Genomic DNA, 18,797 nt, shown 5'->3' on the forward strand with positions numbered 1-18,797 from the left:
TCGAGATCCCAAACTATCCAAAAATCCAAGTAACTGGCAGGGGCATAGCCATAGAAGTAGCCTGAGGGGACCAAAGGACCCCTCTACCACATAGGACACCAGTACTATAAATGGCACATGGTAGGGTTGGGGCTGTTACAGATTTTGCATTGGGCCCAAGGAGCATCAAGTTTCTCCATAATAATACATTGACTGCTACATTTCTATGGAGTTATAGAAGATCCAGAATTATTGATGAAGCTGCACTGCTAATTACTGGGATGTACTTCCCGGACATCTTTTTAATTCTCAATGTATAATAGTGCAATGAAATGCAAGATAAAATAAAATGAAATAATAAAAGAGAACCAGAACACAAATATACAATACAAAATGTAATCTTTATTCTTTTGGCTTGTTTGTAATGTAGTTAGCTGTAATTTTAGGTAATAGCATTTTCCTGCATGCAGTTCACAGTACACTACAAGTCATTATTCCTGGAAAGCAACGGATTTTACATTAAACGTCTGCATGTGTCCAAAACAGAACTTAAATCGAACATGGTGTCATAAGCAAATTCATGTTTCTTTGGAGAAAAAATGAAGAATGTGGATCCCACATATTGGCTAAAACATTCCAGTGCAGCATGAACAACAATAGAATGAGTAATTTAGACTCTAAAAAGGAAATGTAAACCAGGCCTATACAACTTGTGGCTTACCAGCGACTGATCCACTACAATCCTGAGAATGCCTTACCAGCCTTTTATCTGATGAAGCACGCTGAAAGGTGCAAACATTAAAGCGCATATCACCGAGAGAGGACATTTTGTGGGCTTAAAATAAATCTCCACAAGTATAGAAACGTTCTTTATGAGTCTATAAAGTGTTGGCAGTTGCTTTTTAATAACCATCTGCAACACCTATGCCTTAGCTCTCACTGTATTACTCATTTGGTTGAAAGCGCTATTGAACCCTATTGTATTTGTGTGCAAATTAGTAACACAGTGAATGTTAAGGCCTCAGCACTGCTGACCATTGAGAAGGACAAGCCCTTAAAGTCTTAACGGTTGTGTCCACCATTGCAAGCAAGTTTTGTATTGCCTTAAAAAATCAAGCCACTTTGCAAATATTTTTGATTAGAAATATCCAACCGTTTTGTGTCTACAGCTCCTATGCAGACCTATGCGTTTCCATTCCTACAGACTACAAACGGACCCTGTGTAGTCTGATCCTACAGACACACTCCCTTCCACCTGTCTCCTATTTAATGCTAACCTACAGAGTGCAAATTAGCAAAAAGAAGAATCAGACTACAAAGGTTGTTTTTTTTGTAGTCTGTTACCATGGAGACACATAGGTCTGCATAAAAGCAGTATAGTACAAAAAAAAAAGAAGAGGAAAAGCTGGGGTTGCTGGAGGCACTGCTTCAAACAGATTTCTGAATACTTAGAAGGCAAGCACGTATAAACTTATTTCATTTAAAAAAAAAAATAGGTTGCAAAAACACAAAACGGTAGGTTATTTTAACTCAAAAAATGGGATTCATTTTTTGTTATAGATGCACTGGAGCAATAAAAATGGTTGCAAAAGTGTACACATCCTTCTGGCTTTAGTGGTTGCAAAAGTGTACACAGAGATTCTTGCTTGTGACATCACCACAGAAGTAAGGATTTCCTTTAACCAATATTTTAAGGAATGTAGATTACCAAACCATTATGCACTTTAGACATCACTGAGGAATAGAGTTTTTGTGTGTTGAACAAAGATGATAAAAATGCTTCTTACCACCACTTATATGTAAGAAGGCCTTCGGCCATGTGTAAGACTGGTGGAAAAGGTTCATCGGTGATGTCAGCTGAATAATTAGCCACCTACATTTCCTTGACTACCAGCTCCACCCACAAAATGGCTGCTACCATTGCTTACGCCCAACAGTTGCACTATAACACAGCTGCCGGAGAGCAACAATATGTCTAAGCCTTATGTAAATCAACAAAAAATAGCAACATATTAACCCTTTCAGCTAGCGCTCCCCGAAATAACTTGCTGGTCAAGTATCTCTAGCCAATCCGGCATTGAAAACTTTAAATCCCTGATGCAGGCATTTCTCACAGTTCCTGTATATTTTTGCCTGGTGTTTTCTTTTTTGTTATGTCTTTTATCAATCAATATACATGTGTTTTCATTGTGCGAGCTGCGGTCCCAGATTTGACACACTTACTTCCACTATCAGTGTGTGCACCAAAAAAAACTATAATAAAATAGCAAATTTACAACTCTTTGTCATTTTTATTTGCAAAGATGTCCAATTTAATAGCGCTAAGCATGGGCAAGTAACAAAAGTGACCACAACATTAACCCCTGAAGTTAAGTTTTTTTTTCATCTCTTCTCTTATGTACAAAATGCTGAAAAATAAAGCTAAATGAATATTTACAGTATTTATAGATTCTTTGTTTTTTTTAAAAACTCTGTATCCTTTAATGCAGTTTGCAACATATCCAATCAAATCTGGATTAATACGAAATACGAGTAACAAAATAATACCACAAAAACAAAACGGAAGAGCGAACGGAAATAGCTGCAAACTATTGCTTAACCCTTTCAAGACTGCAGAGTAGCAGCAAAGAGGTTAATAAAGAAATGAGGTCTTTTTGAACAATTTGTCTTACTGAACCATTGACATATGGCTTTCCATAAATTACTGCTGGACAGTGGGGAAATAAAATATCATAAGCAGCCCAGGCAATACAAACATGCACCTGTGATAGCGTCCAAACTATTTATATTGGTACAGAATATTTCTATAATTTTTTTTTCCAAAAGCTTGCAAACTACACATATTGTGGTACATATTTGATGCAATAAATACTGTGCCCAAACCATTATTTTGTTGCTCATACATCCACCACATAGTAAAGGAACTATTTACATACCGTAACATAGGCATTTCCATTGGCTTGTACAATGTCAACCTCGCTGACAAGCTGAAGATGGCCAAAAATAATCATAATAATGCAGGATAAAGCCTAAAAAACTGTATTTTTGGAGTCAACCTGTGCTACTGGTTAAAGTAATTTCAAATATAATTGATGCCTCCTGGCATTGAAGCCTTGCTGATCTGTAACTGGTGGTTGCATAAAAAGTGAATCCATCCTCTGATGTGGGACTTCCAAGGGACAAAACAGGCACGTATTAATTTTTCCCTATGTGACACGGCATGAACAATTAAGCACCCCAACAATAAGTGTCACATGATAATGATTTTTTTTGTATCTCTATTTTTTTATATTTTTCCCATGCATGACCTATGAGCCTGGCATGCTTTCATGCAATCAGTTTTCTTCATATATGTTATAGAGAAAGATATTGAAGAACACCTGGTCCTCATACCTTTGAAGTGGTAATTATCTGCTCCTTCCCAACATAAAACCCATTTACAAAAATAGTCGCATATAATTGTAGAGAACCTATGAATTCCAAAAAATGATGAATCCATAAACATAGAACTTGTAAACATATGGCAAATATGGCAGTTGAAATGCAAACAGTGGATACAAGTAGTTTACTAAAGTGTTCAACACACAAAAAAAACAATAGGTTTGTATCCCACAAAATGGTCCCCATTCCGCACAGTCTGAGTAGCCATTTTGACTATCCTCTTCAGCAGTGTCAGCTGGGAAATTAACCTCTTTACTTCCGCAGGGACCGGCAAAGCATCCATGTGATGCTTTGCAAGCCTCTATAGCAGTGAAGTGGTTAAAACAGTAACCTCCAGTCAAGGTTGTTGAGCGTCTTCATAGTCCGTTCCTGACAGGGGGTCACTATCGTATTGTAGGCACTGACCAAAAGTACATAATTTTAAGAACTGTCAGTTTGGCATAAATCTCTGAAAGGAGTCCTGCTGACATAAAGAATGTTCACAGGCTGTAAACAGTTTGCCACATAAAAATTACTTTTTACGCTCCCTGACGTCTTTCCCCCTGTCTTCTTTTTCTATTTTATCTTTTTCGTGTTTTTCTTTGTCTGGTTTTGTAACACTGTCATAGGATGGGGGAGAAGTTGTTGAGGGAGTGATGTCTACTTTATCTGTGGTGGAGTTCCCATTAAGTCGGTCACTCAACATGTCTTTCCGTGTTATTAGACTATCTCCATCTTTGCCCTTGTCTTTATTGAACAGAAAGGAAGCACGTTTTATGGTTTTTCTCAGAAGGTAACTTCGGAAAGATCGTTGGATAATAATGGCAGACAGTTCCTCTTGTTTCCTACGTAACGTAGATGTAATTGGTTCATAAGAGACTTTTGAAGGATTGGATGCCATAAACCTTTCTTCCATTGGTTGTCTTAGATTATCCATTTCATCTCCTTCACCCAACACACGCTTTGTAAAGGCGAAAAGGATGTCAAGGCAGTGAATTCTGTCACCGCTTACCATCGGAAGATCCATAGCAATAAGCTGTACATTGTTTGGTTTTGGCATACGAAGCGGTGGATCCAGTGCATCAGCAAAATTTGTTAATTTACTATATTGAATAAATTGTGTTGCATCTGGATCAAACTTTTCCCAAACTTCATAGAACATCTCAAAGTCATCCTCCCCTAGAGGTTCTGCACTCTCTTCAGTAGCAACACCGAAATTCTCCAGAATGACAGCAATGTACATGTTTACCACCACTAAAAATGATATGATGATATAACTTACAAAGAAGAAGATCCCAACAGAGGGGTTACCACAGTTGCCCTTCACCGAACTCCCTGGATGCTCTGCAACTGGGTCACAGTCTGGTGCTCCACTGTTAAGAATTGGTGCTAGTAAGCCATCCCACCCAGCTGAAGTTGTGATCATAAATAAACAAATCATGCTGTTGCCAAAAGTTTCAAAATTGAACATATCATCAATTCCAGCTTCTTTCTTCACATAAGCAAAGTTGGACATTCCAAAGATGGCGTAAATGAACATAACAAGGAAAAGCAATAAACCTATGTTGAACAATGCAGGAAGTGACATCATCAATGCAAAAAGCAAAGTACGAATCCCCTTTGCTCCCTTAATAAGACGCAGGATACGACCTATTCTGGCGAGTCTTATGACTCTGAATAGTGTTGGTGACACAAAATATTTCTCAATTAGATCAGCCAAAAACATTCCTATGGGTAAACAAAAAAAGAAAACAGAATGAGTACATATATAGTTACATAGTTTCATAGTTAGTATGGTCGAAAAAAGACATATGTCCATCAAGTTCAACCAAGGCATGGGAAAAAGGGAATATAGAATATCGTTCAAATAGAATATATGAATTTATCAAATCGAATAATATTTTGTATATTGCCTATAGTTCTATGGTGAAATATGATAAATCTGGAGAACATTCCTTTTTATAAGATCTACTGCCCAATGAGTAGTCAAAAATAATGATTTTTCAATTATTCTGTTTTTTAAAATTCCTTCGTTTCAGAAGAGAAATTTGATGTCACCTTGACCTAAATACTTTCCTGCAAAATGCACATAATAAATTGATACATGATATTACACATGCAACCACAAAAAAATCCTGGTAAAATTCATTGAGAAATTATTTTATGCCGATGGTTTGTCATACTCGGGCATTTATAAATCCCACTTACAAGCAGACAAATTAAAACTGACTAAAGACCATCTGGATTCCTAGGCCATCAGGAAAGCAGTCTTGCATTCCATATCATGAATGGATTTTAATAGATTTCTATGTAAACTCGATTATGAAGCCTGAAGACCGCTGATACTCAAGTAAACAGCCTATCTTTTCCAGATTGACCACATACATTCGCCTCCATATCTATATTTTAGTGTTCATCATATGTCTATTTAAGAAAACCACCAATGTTAAGAATATCTTACTTTTTACTTTATGCATTTCCCAACTTTTTTATTAAAAAAGATGCCATACATTATGGTTATGGTTACTTCAGCCAGATTAGTGGTCTCCAACCTGTTAGAAGACCATAAGTTGGAGACCATTGCACTAGACACAAGGGTCCTTTTACACCGGCCAATTTTGGCTGTAAAAACAAGCGCAGATTAACGAGACAGCTCGTTGATCGGCGCTCGTTTGCTCCGTTCACAAGGAGCTATGATCAGTAATTCATGAAGACGAGCGATCATTACTACAATCTCTGTTTCCCATGCATTTCCATCATGTTGCCAGCACATTTCCCTGTTTACACAGGGAGATGTGCTGCCGACAACAATAATATTTTCTGCTGCATAAGCTGATGAACAAGTGTTTGCACGGTCTTAGGCTGATCGGGAACGAGCGTTCATATGAACGCTCGTTTTCCCGGTCATTTGCACGTGTAAAAAAGCCTTAAGTGTTCATCAGGGCCTAGAAACACGATGTTGTGATGGTTAATTTGTTAATAGAGTTCAACAAAACGTTTTTCTTGAAAGATATGTTACAAGTTATATGTACAAGATTACTTGAGATGTATCGTTGATTCAGGGATTTAAATTGAGATGGCATAAGGTATGACCAATTTGGCACATCTTACTACACATGTTAGACACTTTTCTCTACCTTATGCCATCAAATGGCTGGCGCATTTTGAATCAAAGTTTTGCGCAAATAAATTGGGCACATTTTACGACTACTCTTAGCCTAGCCTCTTTTCCTATAAACTTTTCAAAACTGCAAAAAACTGCGCAAAAAATGAGTCTAAATTACATCAACAGCATTTTGTTCCAGACTTCTGGTGCAATTTGCTAAGTAGATTTCCCCCAATATCTTAAAGTGGTACCCTGATTTATGCTTAAAATGTGTTTTTTTTATTTTTTCTCAGGTCCGGCTAACTTGAAACATCTATAAGCAATTTAAAATCAGATATACCTACCTACAATAGATAGGATGACAACCACAAAATCAAATATATTCCACCCCATAGTGAAGTAATAATGCCGAAGAGAAGTAAGCTTAAGCACGCATTCTCCAGTAAATAGTACAATGAAGACTGCATTAATCCAGTACAAGTTGTTCTCCATATCTTCACTTTGGTCATCAGTTTCAATCATCATTGTGACCATGTTTAGGCAGATAAGAACCATGATGGTGATGTCAAAAGGTTGCGTGGATACAAAGTCAAAAACTGCACCTTGAAATTTGTTCTGAAATACGAAAAAAAAGATACAGTTATTGTCATTGTAAACCAAAATTCTATGAGATTACTATGTTTATAATGGTAAAAAAACTCACATGAGGCCTTGGAACAGGCTTTTGTGGTTTTTTCGATCCCAGCTTTTTCATGGCATTATAATATTTCTTTTGTTCCTCTGTCATGAAGATATCTTGACCTCCGAATTATAGGAAAGAAAATCAAAAGTGGTTATGACAAAATAATTCTTAGGACATAATCTCCCAGCCCACATTCCACAATGTTGATGTGTAAAAACGTGATTAGAGCCCCATGCAGAGGGTCGTATTATGGATTAATGTGTATATAGAAACAGATTTTCGCATTCTCCGTCACAAGTTGTATTATGGAGGTATTCTCCCTAGAAGATGTGCCACCATGTGATTCCGTATAATAGCATTATATGGCAGCACATAGAGTGAGTGCCTACTGTATTTTAGAGCCGTAGGGACTGTTTGTGCCTCCATATAGGCTACACACATTGTTGTATGATACCCTAATATAAACATTTTCAACCCTGCCAAACAATGAATGCCGCTGTGAACACACACCAATCTGTACCTCTTAATTGTTTCAATTTCTACTTTAAAAAACTCTTAAAAATGAAAAAGCCTTGTTTTTCCAATAAAGTAGAATAGTTAAATTCCCAGAATATGCGTATTGAATTGGGTAGGTCATTGGATCAGAAGTACAAAGTACATGTAAGGCTATGTTCACACTGTCTCTGGGCATTATTTCAGTTTATAGCCTTGGAAATTGTCCCGCCTTATGTCTAACAAGCCCATAACCAAACGTATGCCAAAATGGTGTCCTTTTGCTAAACGTTTGGCCAGTATACGTCAGTAAAGTCTAAACTATATCAAAAAGCATAGTGGACTATACTTTTCAATACAAATGTATACAAAAAAAAAATATGTTTTTTTTCAATGAGAGTCAATCACAGACTTATGCAACGATATAGGCATACAGTTGCATTTGGCTGAGGCAAACATTCAGCGGGAATGTTTAAAATTCAATGTGAACCTAGATTATATGGAGGCGTTGGTGGTAAAAACTTGCAAGCCAAAATAACTTTAGAACTTTGAGATGGCAATTATCGATGTATATGGCCAGCTGGTCCGTCATATTGGCCAGCTGGTCCATCATATTCTATACAGAATACATTAAATATGTTTATGCATAATATTCTGTGCAGCCTATAAAAAATCTAGTATGTCTGAAGTCAATGTTTCTCAGTGTTTCTAAGAAAAATACCCCTAGTACTCAAATATATTAAACCAAAGTACCCCTAATGCTATGATCACATATGCAGTGCAAGTACCCCATAGAGACATGGCGGCATGTACCCCCCGGGGTACATGTACCACAGGTTGAGAACTTAGTACTAAAGTGACCACATTGAGCGCCTTTACTAATTGGTCTGAATAAATGGTCTCAAGAAATGAAGGCATTATGGGAAGGAAAGTGTGTAGACATACTCAATTAAGGTAGAAAGTTGGGAAAAAAGTGCCACATTGTATCACTTGACAATAAAGCTGAATTATTAAATACTTATCTTCTTTTTCTGTTGATTAAAGTTATCAATGATGACACCAATGAAGAGATTGAGTGTGAAGAAGGATCCGAAGATGATAAAAATAACAAAGTAAAGATACATGTACAGATTGTCTTCATACTTTGGTTGCTCCTCCACCTAAAAATACAAATAAAGAAACATTCAAAGCAAAAGTTGAAGACAAGTAAACAAAGCAGCAGCCAGAAAAACATTGTTCCCTGTTTCCATTCAAGCTTTTCCTTCTCATTTTCTAACACAAGAATCTTATTGTCCATGTATCCATATCTGCTTATTGAGAGATGACCAAGGAGAACTCCATGGAGTATGCTCAATAATGCATTGGGATTGCTGACAGAAAGGACCTGTACAACATAACAATACATGCAGTGAGACAAGTAGTTTTTTTAAAATATTTTTTCATTTTACTTTAATTGCATATTGAAGAGATACATTGTTGTCCAGGATATTAAGAAATTCTGTCATTTAAACGTGCATATGTTTGACCAGGATAAATTGTAATGCACTACTTTGCCAAAAACAAACAAATTATTTTTTCCAATTTTGAAACATAAATGTGAAATACTGTCATTGACATTAAACAATAATAGACAAACCTATGATATTAACTTATGCAAAGGGTTTTTCACACAATATATTTATTTATTGTTGACTTAACCCCTTCAGTACTGAGCCTTCTTAGGCCTTCATGACCGCAAGATTGTTTTAGTTTTTGCATCGATGTGTTTTAAATGGCACCATTTTGGGGTACATATGACTTATTGATTAACTTTTATTTAAGCTTTTTTTTATACTTTTGCAACATAAAACTACTTTTTTAGAAAAATGTTTTTGTATTATTTTTAATGTGAACACTTTTTTTTTATTAACTTCATTCAACTGTATTGGATTCGTTTTTTAGTCCCACTAGGGAACTCTACAACGCAATCATTTAATTGCTGATATAATGCTTCGGTATATTCAGTATGCCTTAAGCATGGCCTAATAGGTGTACAACCTTTGTTAGGCCTTCGGTTGTCAAAGCAACCCATCATCGTCCCACGATCGCATCGGGGACTCCGATCAGTGCCAAAAGGATCCCCCTCCATCTAACCACCTAGATGCCACGGGTTGCTATTACCTGCGACATCTAAGAAGTTAAACGGCCGGAATCAGAGGTTACTCCAATACTGGCGGTTGCAGCAGTATGTCGACTGCATATTAGAACTGGCACCCGCTGCAGATAACGCGGACAAAGATCTTGTGTTCAGTATAAGCTTGGGAGGTTGAGGCACTGTGGCCACAATACGGGTGCTAAGATGAGCGCACATTATAGCAATTTGAAGCCGGACTAGGGCCATTTTTATATAAAACCAATTAACCTGTTGGTATCTTTTTGGCAGAGGGGAAAATCAAAGGGGAAATATAACTTTTTGCAGATTTTTCCCCCTTAGTTAGATCCAAACGCAGGACCTCAGTACTGAAAGGCAACAGTGTTGTGCTATAAAAATCAGATCTGTGTGGAAGAACCATTAAGAACCCATAACCAGAGAAGGAGTGGCTGCGCATACTCTGTCACTCTCCATTAAAGTCAATAGAAAATACAGAAATAGACAAGCAAGCGCACTTAGCTGTTTCCCTATCCCTCATGGATAATCATAGAAACTGACCAAACATGCATAACTACTTCTCACCCGGAAACGGTAAACATGCACCTCTGTACATGAATTTCGAATATCTAGTTCATATGTTATAAATGTTTTATTCGTTGGAAATTCCACTTAAAGCATGAAGTTTGTTCTTTTTTTTGTCATTTACCTAGGGTACAACACATGCCTTGTAACTAGAATGGATAACTAGAGTCTGAATCCAAAATATTATATACTTGATTGCATTTAACTTAACACATGGATTCAAAAAGATCACAAGATGTCACAAGTGTCCAATGTTAGCGAAAACTGACCTTTCGGGAATCAACTGCAGCATACATAATGTCCATCCACCCTTTGAATGTTGCCTGTAAAAGGTATATCATCAATTAAGATTCACATTCATAGGAATATAATTAACAAGCATTACTTACTAAGATAATACATTTAAAACATTGAAATAAAAATAAAATACACCTGTATGCATGAGATAACTGAATACCAGTTATAAGTCTATAGTTTTTCTAAAATATATATTTATAAAAATATTAGGTAATGTAAAGCGGTTTTCCAAAACTAGATTTTTAGAACATGTAAATAGGACATAACAGTCTCAGGTCAACTGCTGGCATGCATGCCCACTGATTTCAAGAACTACATTCATAAAGGTATAATTTGGATAAAACACTTATATCCACAAATAATATGATCAGCAATATGGCCATAAAATAAAATAAAAAATGCTAGATAAAGTACAAATATGTGTTGTAAGAAAAATGGAATGTTTGGACAAGAATACTTGATTCAATTTTCCGTTTTAATAATTAAAGGGCCTCCCCAAGACGTTTATATGTCCTAGGGCATATGGAAGGGGGTTGTCTTGATAAGACAACTGATTTAAAAATAGAAGTGTACCGTGCCTCAGTTACAAGGAAAAAATTGGGAATGTAAAGCAAAATAAATCATGAAAATAAAAGGAAAAAGTATAATATCAAACTAATAACGTTCTAAGATATGTTTATATTTCGGAATTTGCAATATGATGTTAAACTAGATAAAAAAAACTATTCATATCTTACCACTTGAAGCAATGACAGGTAACCAAAGCCGACATTGTCAAAGTTCACTTTGACATTTTTCCATCTTGCAGTTTCATTTAGGGCTATAAGTGTTAAACAGTCTGATTTATTATTAACTATATCAGTTGAAAAGTATTCTTCTGAGGTGACATTTAAGCAGTAGCCATATTTTCCAGAGAACATGTTCACTCCCATAATGCTGAAAATTAGCCAAAAAATTAGACAAACCAGCAGGACGTTCATGATGGAGGGAATAGCGCCTATAAGGGCATTAACAACCACCTAGTATAGAATTGAGAGGGGAAATAGATATTAGTATAACTTTACATCACTTGCCTTAAAAATAGTGGGCCAGAAATACAACATAAAAAAAATAGATTAAAAATAAACTTACGAGGTAAGATGATGAAATGAAGCTTAAGCAATGTGTATGCAACTAAGTAATTACATCTAAATAACTCATTAAAACATGAAGAAAACAGAATTAGTAAAATAGCTCAAAAACAATTTAGGTAAAATAATCATGTAATTCTATTATTCATAAAGATATTTTTTTGAAAAAACAAAAATGTTATTTAATTTGATAACTATAGACTTGTAAACATAAAATATAATGAAGTAAAGAATGGATAAAAAAAAAATTAAAACAAAATGCAAATATTTTATTTTAAATACAAAACAACCTAAATACTAAGGTTACTAAATATATTATAAAACATATGTTGTGATAGACTGAATATAATATAGGTGAAATAAATCAGATGTGTCCTGTTAGATTAACATGCAGGTGATACAATTTTAGGTTATCAAACTTCCTAGTGCAAGCAAATTTTAACATGATCCATTCGCAAACCATTGAGCTAGTAGCCACTAATGATGCATTTGTAGGCAGGCAGCAGTGATACATTCACGAAGGCCTCATGCACACGACCGTAGCCGTGTGCACCACCCGTGATTGCGGCACGGACGGCCCACAATTCACGGATTGTGTACACAGTTATTTCAATGGATTCCGGCCAATGCACGGACCGTGGAAACCACAGTCGTGTGCATGGGCCCATAGAAATTGATGGGTCCGCAATTCACCCACAGATTTGCAATTGAATTGCGGCCGCAAAAACACGTTTGTGTGCATGAGACCTAAGACTATTTTTCCATTCTGTGCATGGCAACATTCTTAGCAAATAGAACAATTCCCATTGGTCGGTATTACACTGTGCTCGATTTCAAACTTCAGTCTTCATCTTTATGGTTTAGATTTATTTTCAAAATGATTGGCAAATTATTTTTATTATTTGTTTGTTTAAAACTTAATTTGTAATGATTGTAAATACAATTAGATTTTTTTTTAAAGAAATCAGAATCAAGAATAATGAAGTATTTGGGTGTTCTAAGCATCCATATTAATAGATAGTAGAATTGGAGGTTTAATCTGTTTGGAGAAGGCGATGTTACTATAAATTGTTCATGTACCATGTATAGTATTTCAGTATTAGAGTTTTGATACTATTTACTATGGAAAAGTATATGTACAGGAATGATGTGAAATACTTACTGTGACATTGTAAGCTCTTGCGATATGTATTTTATAGAGAGGAAATCACAGAATTCCATGCTGGTATACTGCGTATAAAACCATCAGTCTTAAAATAAATGGAATGCAACAAAGCCCAAAATTTATTTGAAACCAAACAATTCACGCAATACTGCCTATTTAAAATAATTAAAAAAATATATATATTTTTTAATTATTTTCTCAACACCATATGTCCTGGAATTCACTGAAACATAGTACCATACGAATGTAGTACATAGAAAATATGAAAACTAATCCTGCTAGGTCATTTAAAAATATAAATTAGATGAATTTTTATTTTTTACTTTTTTTTTTATAAACAAAAATATTAAGATTTCCTCTATCAACAAGCCTTAATGGCCATTCCTGGGGAATTTCAGAGGTCTAGATGTCTAATAAATTATTTAAAATCCATCATTGTTCATAATTTGACACTTTACATCTATAATCAATCTGCAATAAAAATGTAATAACTTTGTAAATACATTCTATTACTTGTCATGCACTGAGCATGGGTACCGTGTATGTCCTGGCAGTTTCTGGGAGAGAATCCTCTTTAGACCAGTAAGTAATGCAATGTGTTTACAAAGTTTTTATCTAGAATATATTTATATATAAACTGTAAAATATGTTTTCAAAGGTGAACATACCCGGCTGGTTTAGGACATTTGTGCTATAAAATTGGCTTATTGTACTATAAAAGTGATAACATTTGTTACCATAGTGTTTGATTTATTTTTTTTTAGTTCAAAGTTACCAGGACGTATTGACAATATGCAATTTATTATTTCTGAAAAAAATTAAATATTTAGTCTGCTTTTGAAATATGGTACTTAAAATACTGATTGTTGCCACAGGTTACTACTTGGGTGTTTTGAAGCTGTAAAATGTATTTCAAACATGACAGCTAAAATCTATTTTACGCAAATGTCCACAACTATGAGTTTAACTCCTTAACTACTGCCAATATGTATTTTTTACAGCTGTCAATAAGGGGGTCTTATTCTACAGTGCTGTGTTTTTTATGGAGCTGTAGAATAAGCCCTGCATGAGTGTCCAGTGCTGTCCAGGAGTGGGTGCCTGGTCATCTAATGAGAGCCAAGCCCATGCTCTAACGGCTGGGATTGGAGAAACCAGATCCCAGAAGTTTAACCCTTTGTTTGCCACAGGAGTAATGTAATATAAAATAAACATGTAAAGTAGTAACCCCTCTTCATGAGATTTATTTTATTAAAAAGCAATAAAAAAAAAAAAGACAAAAAACACAATTATGTAGTTTAAAATACATTAGAGCAAATTTCATTAAAAATGTGCCACAATTCTGGCTTAAATTGAGTCCAAATTTTGGCGTACATGCTGTGTGCCATGTTTAGTAAAGGCTTTTTTACGGGACTATTATATTGATGGTCTTACGATAGGTCATCAATATCAGATTGGTGGGGGTCCGACTCCTGGCACTCCCACTAATTAGCTGACTGAAAGTGCCACGGTGATCAATGCCACAGTTTCTGTATAGCTTACCAGACACAGCGCCGCACACATCCGTAGGAGCTGTGCCCGGGAATGCAGCTCAGTCCCATTTACTCAGTCCGTGAAGAATCAAGTCCGTCAAGAATAAATAGTATGCTACTTGCTGTCCTGGATTTTTTTTTCTGCCGCGCAGACAAAAATCTGCGCAGAGTTTTTCCACTGCACGTGAACGAGGTTCCAAAACCCCATTGCATGCATTGGTTTTGGAATGTCAGCAGATTTGGTGAGGATTTCGCCGCATAATCTGTTTCATAATGCTCATCAAATCCTGAATGTGTGAACGTGGCCTAACAATATTCTACTGAACAATTACTAATACTCATTTATTTAAACATGAATGTCCAGACATATTTAGTAAACATTTCTTCATATAAAAGTAATGAATGACTTAGGCTACGTCCACATGTACCGGAGTTGTTGCAGAAAATTTCCACAGCAAATCGGGATGAAGTCTCAGGGAAATCTGCAGTAGCAAATCAACACCAGATCGTGCAGATTTTGGTGCAGAGCTGCCACTGCGGATCGGATAAAATAAAAAAAATCTGTATACGCACCTTCCCAATCTTCTGTCGCTCCCGTTAAAAATCTAGCCCGGCTCCTGCCGGATCTGTATCCAGCCTTCCAGCTATGACGTGTCGACACATGTGAACGCTGCAGACTATGATTGGCTACAGAGATCATGTACCAGGGAAACAGCAGAAGATTGGGAAGGTGAGTATAGCGGGGTTTTTTTTAAATTGCTTTTCTATTTTACAATTGTCCACACCTGCATATTTTGCGGTGGATCCACGTATAATTTGCAGCAAAATCCCAAACAATTGTGTTTTGGTTTCAGATTTTTAAAAATAAATAAACATAATTGGTATTTCCATATCCTTGAAATTCTGATCTACTGTATTACATTTTAACATTATTTAATCTGCACGATTAACGCTGTAAAAAAATAAATTAAACAACAGAATTACTGTTTTTTCGTCACCTCGCCTTCCACAAAAAATGTATAAAAAGTTATCAAAAAGTTGCATGTACCCAAAATGGTATCAATAAAAACTACAGTTTGCCTCGCAAAAAAAGATGCCCTTGCATCGCTTAATCGATAAAAGAAGTTATAGCTCTCAAAATATAGTGACAAAAGAATTTTTAACAATTCGATTCTTCTTTGTAAAATTAGTGAAACAAAAAAAAACTATATTCACGCTGGTATTGTTGTAATCGTGTAGACCCACAGAATACCGCATGGTGCGGTAAAAATGTAGTTTTTACCGCAACATGAACGCCATAAAAAATAACCCAAAAAATTATGGAAGAATCCTTGTTTTTTTCTCATTTCACCCCACCTCAAATTTTTTTTGCAGTTTTCCAGTACATTATATGGTACAATAAATGGTGCTGTGAAAAACTACAACTTGTCCCGCAATGTACAACTTGTCCCTCAAAAATAAAGTTATGACATTTGGAATGCGGGGAGGAAAAAACTAAAATGAAAAAACTTAAAATGGCTCTGGCGGCAAGTGGTTAAGAATGTTCAGCACTGACCAAGAGAAACAAATATAGACTGATGTTACATTTTATGCTATCAATTGTTTATATCTCATTTAGGTACAAAGAGTGCATCAAAAAGTCTAATCTTGGAACTTGGCATGCCATATCTAGGTCACTACTTCTGCCAAACCATTCCCTAATGTTAACTACACACTGTAGCAGAGCTCTATGATATTTTATCTTTAATTTGTACAACATCTGTATATACATATTAAAAAATGCAGTGAGATAAAATTAGGAACAGTCTGCTGTACCTTGCAATGCACCACACTAGTCTTAGCCATCACATTTGTCTATATTTAGGAAAAAAAATCATTATTTACATAAAGCTTAAAGGAATTGTCCACTTTGGACAATCGCTATTGGTGAAAATGGTCCCTTGATAGTACACAAATTGTGATCCCCAGCGATCAGCTGTAATTTCCCTGTAGCGGCACTACATGAGAAATTAAGCATTACACATTCCTCTGTACTGGGTCCTCCAGGGTGAGAGAATCTCTTTGCAGCAGAGAACTTCCATTACGCAAGATTTTTTGGGGAAAACACTTCCTTCCCCAAAACGTCAGGGGATAGAGGATCTCTGAGAGTAAGCCCTCAGCGTTCAATGTTTGTGAATTAAAGATTTGATTGTACATACAAAGTGGAACAATTAAATAGGGATATGGGCCTAAATATGACTTCTGGAGTCTAAGTAGTTGTTTGTTTTTATTGTTTCGTACAAGCCTTGAATTCCCTAATAAACCAGACAATCCCGTTAGCTCTTTAGAGTATAATTTTATTTTTGCTGGACTCCAAATTCCATTTTTTTATATACCAAACAACTGATTCACAAAAAAAAATAATGACATATTTGACCCTGAGGGAACCTTAAAAAATACATTATTGGGGTAAAATGTGCTCTGTGTTAGATATACTAATTTGTCACAAGAAAACTTTCATGTAATTCAAGAAAATAACAGGTGACTTGTTACATATTGAGAATGACTCCTTTGTACACAAAATGTTGAAGCAGTTATTTAGAATTATGTATAAGTCACATGAAAATTGTGGAAATACTTAATGTGATTGGATTTTCTAATGGACTGGAAGTTTGAAATACAATTTCATTTTGAGAGCATTCAAGTGAGCATGCATATCTGACAGTTCAACTTTAACTTTCTTTTTTTAAAGTTGAGTTGCCCATTTTCTTTAAATTCAAGCAGTGTGTAACATGCTTACATGTTTTACTATTAAATGCATGCATTGAAATATTTTTGATTAAATCAATGGAGACTTTTGCTGCACTTAGCGTACACATTCAGATCGAATAACACTAAAACATTTTAAAGAAAAATAAAAAACCCCAACAACCAGAGCTAGACACAACAAATGAAATATTGTCTATTGTGGTTTTTATAGTTTTGTCATGTTCTGCCTATGATATAACTTAAAATCTATAGTTACTATAACATATAGCCATTTTTACGTATTATAAATTATAAATTACTCCGGGAAAAATCTTTATATGCAATTTTAGCAGTGACTGAAATAAGATTTTTTTGTATTATTTGTAACATACACTGCTCATAATAATACTAATAATAATTGAAAAAAATAAAATGTCATAAAGTAATTTTAATAGCTCAGGTGTGAAGCATATAAAAATAATTAATAAATAACACATAATAGTTAATAATATTTTAAAAATATACAACTAAATATATGTTTTTATATATTTTTTTAAAATAATAATTGTATAACATAATTTTATAGTATAATTTATATAAATGACATCACTATATATAATAAATAAATGACACCAGAGCTTAACTCTGAAAAAAAAGCATCTCCCTATGGTCCAGTGATAATGCCCCAGTGGGCTTTTTCCTTAAAAAAAAAAAAAAATGCTTTATATATTCTTGGCTAGGTTTTATAGTATAAATTTGGAGATAAAAATAAAATATTTTTTCATTTAATTAATATGTACATTCAATTCCGCTTAATAACATACACGAGTAGATATATATATAAAAAAAATATTATTGTCCCTGAATTACTTTAAAAAAAATATTGCTAATTAGTTGATGCAATGGACAACTACTAGCAAACGATGCCGTAACCTACAATATGTCCATAATTGCATTGTGAATAAACTGTGTAGCTCACGGCTATAGTATATAATAAGACATGACTGTACATAACATGGCAATATATGTCAATATTGCATTTGTATTTTTAGTCTTTCTATGTTTAAATCATCAGATATTTATAAAAAAAAAAAAAAAAAAGGATATTTTATGACCTGACAGTAAAATTAATTAACATAACTATCAAATAGGTATTTGATCAGTTGTCAAGCTATTTTAACAGTGATTCACCACATATGACATGGCGACAAACAGTGGTCTAGGAATATTTTCATATAGAATATCTAGGAGCCATTCAGGTGAGCATCAACAATGTATCCATGCTTTGGATGAAATACATTTATTTTCTGATAGCTGGAAAACTTAGATATTGAAATAAAGAATCTATTAAACAGAAATGTTTCAATTTATGAATCCTACAATCTATTGTTGAGACATACTGTATTTTCTGTGATTAACCAGGATTTATGGCTCAAAGAAGTTTTGTATTATGACCATCATGTATTGTATGTGCGTAATACAATGTCCTCATAGGAACTTGTTACTGCTACAATTTACTTTATGTCTTGCCAATACAATTGGGAGGTTCCATACCTT

At 34.9% G+C, this 18,797-nt stretch overlaps 1 protein-coding gene across 6 annotated transcripts in view; it reads right to left on the reverse strand.

Annotated features, from left to right (window-relative positions):
* Nucleotides 1–361: 361 nt before the first annotated feature.
* The window catches only part of LOC142655346 (sodium channel protein type 2 subunit alpha-like), a 136,445-nt gene continuing 118,009 nt past the window's right edge, over nt 362–18,797 (reverse strand). For all 6 annotated transcript variants that reach the window (XM_075829385.1, XM_075829389.1, XM_075829384.1 and 3 more), the window contains exons 22-27: nt 11,427–11,708; nt 10,662–10,715; nt 8,702–8,839; nt 7,209–7,313; nt 6,850–7,120; nt 362–5,127 (exon numbers count right to left, since the gene is read on the reverse strand). In XM_075829385.1, coding sequence (XP_075685500.1) covers nt 3,932–5,127; nt 6,850–7,120; nt 7,209–7,313; nt 8,702–8,839; nt 10,662–10,715; nt 11,427–11,708 — 2,046 coding nt within the window. In that variant the 3' untranslated portion in view covers nt 362–3,931. The remainder of the gene's footprint in view (nt 5,128–6,849; nt 7,121–7,208; nt 7,314–8,701; nt 8,840–10,661; nt 10,716–11,426; nt 11,709–18,797) is intronic.

Source organism: Rhinoderma darwinii, chromosome 6 (genome assembly GCF_050947455.1).
Source record: "Rhinoderma darwinii isolate aRhiDar2 chromosome 6, aRhiDar2.hap1, whole genome shotgun sequence".
In the NCBI taxonomy this organism is placed as follows: Eukaryota; Metazoa; Chordata; class Amphibia; order Anura; family Rhinodermatidae; genus Rhinoderma; species Rhinoderma darwinii.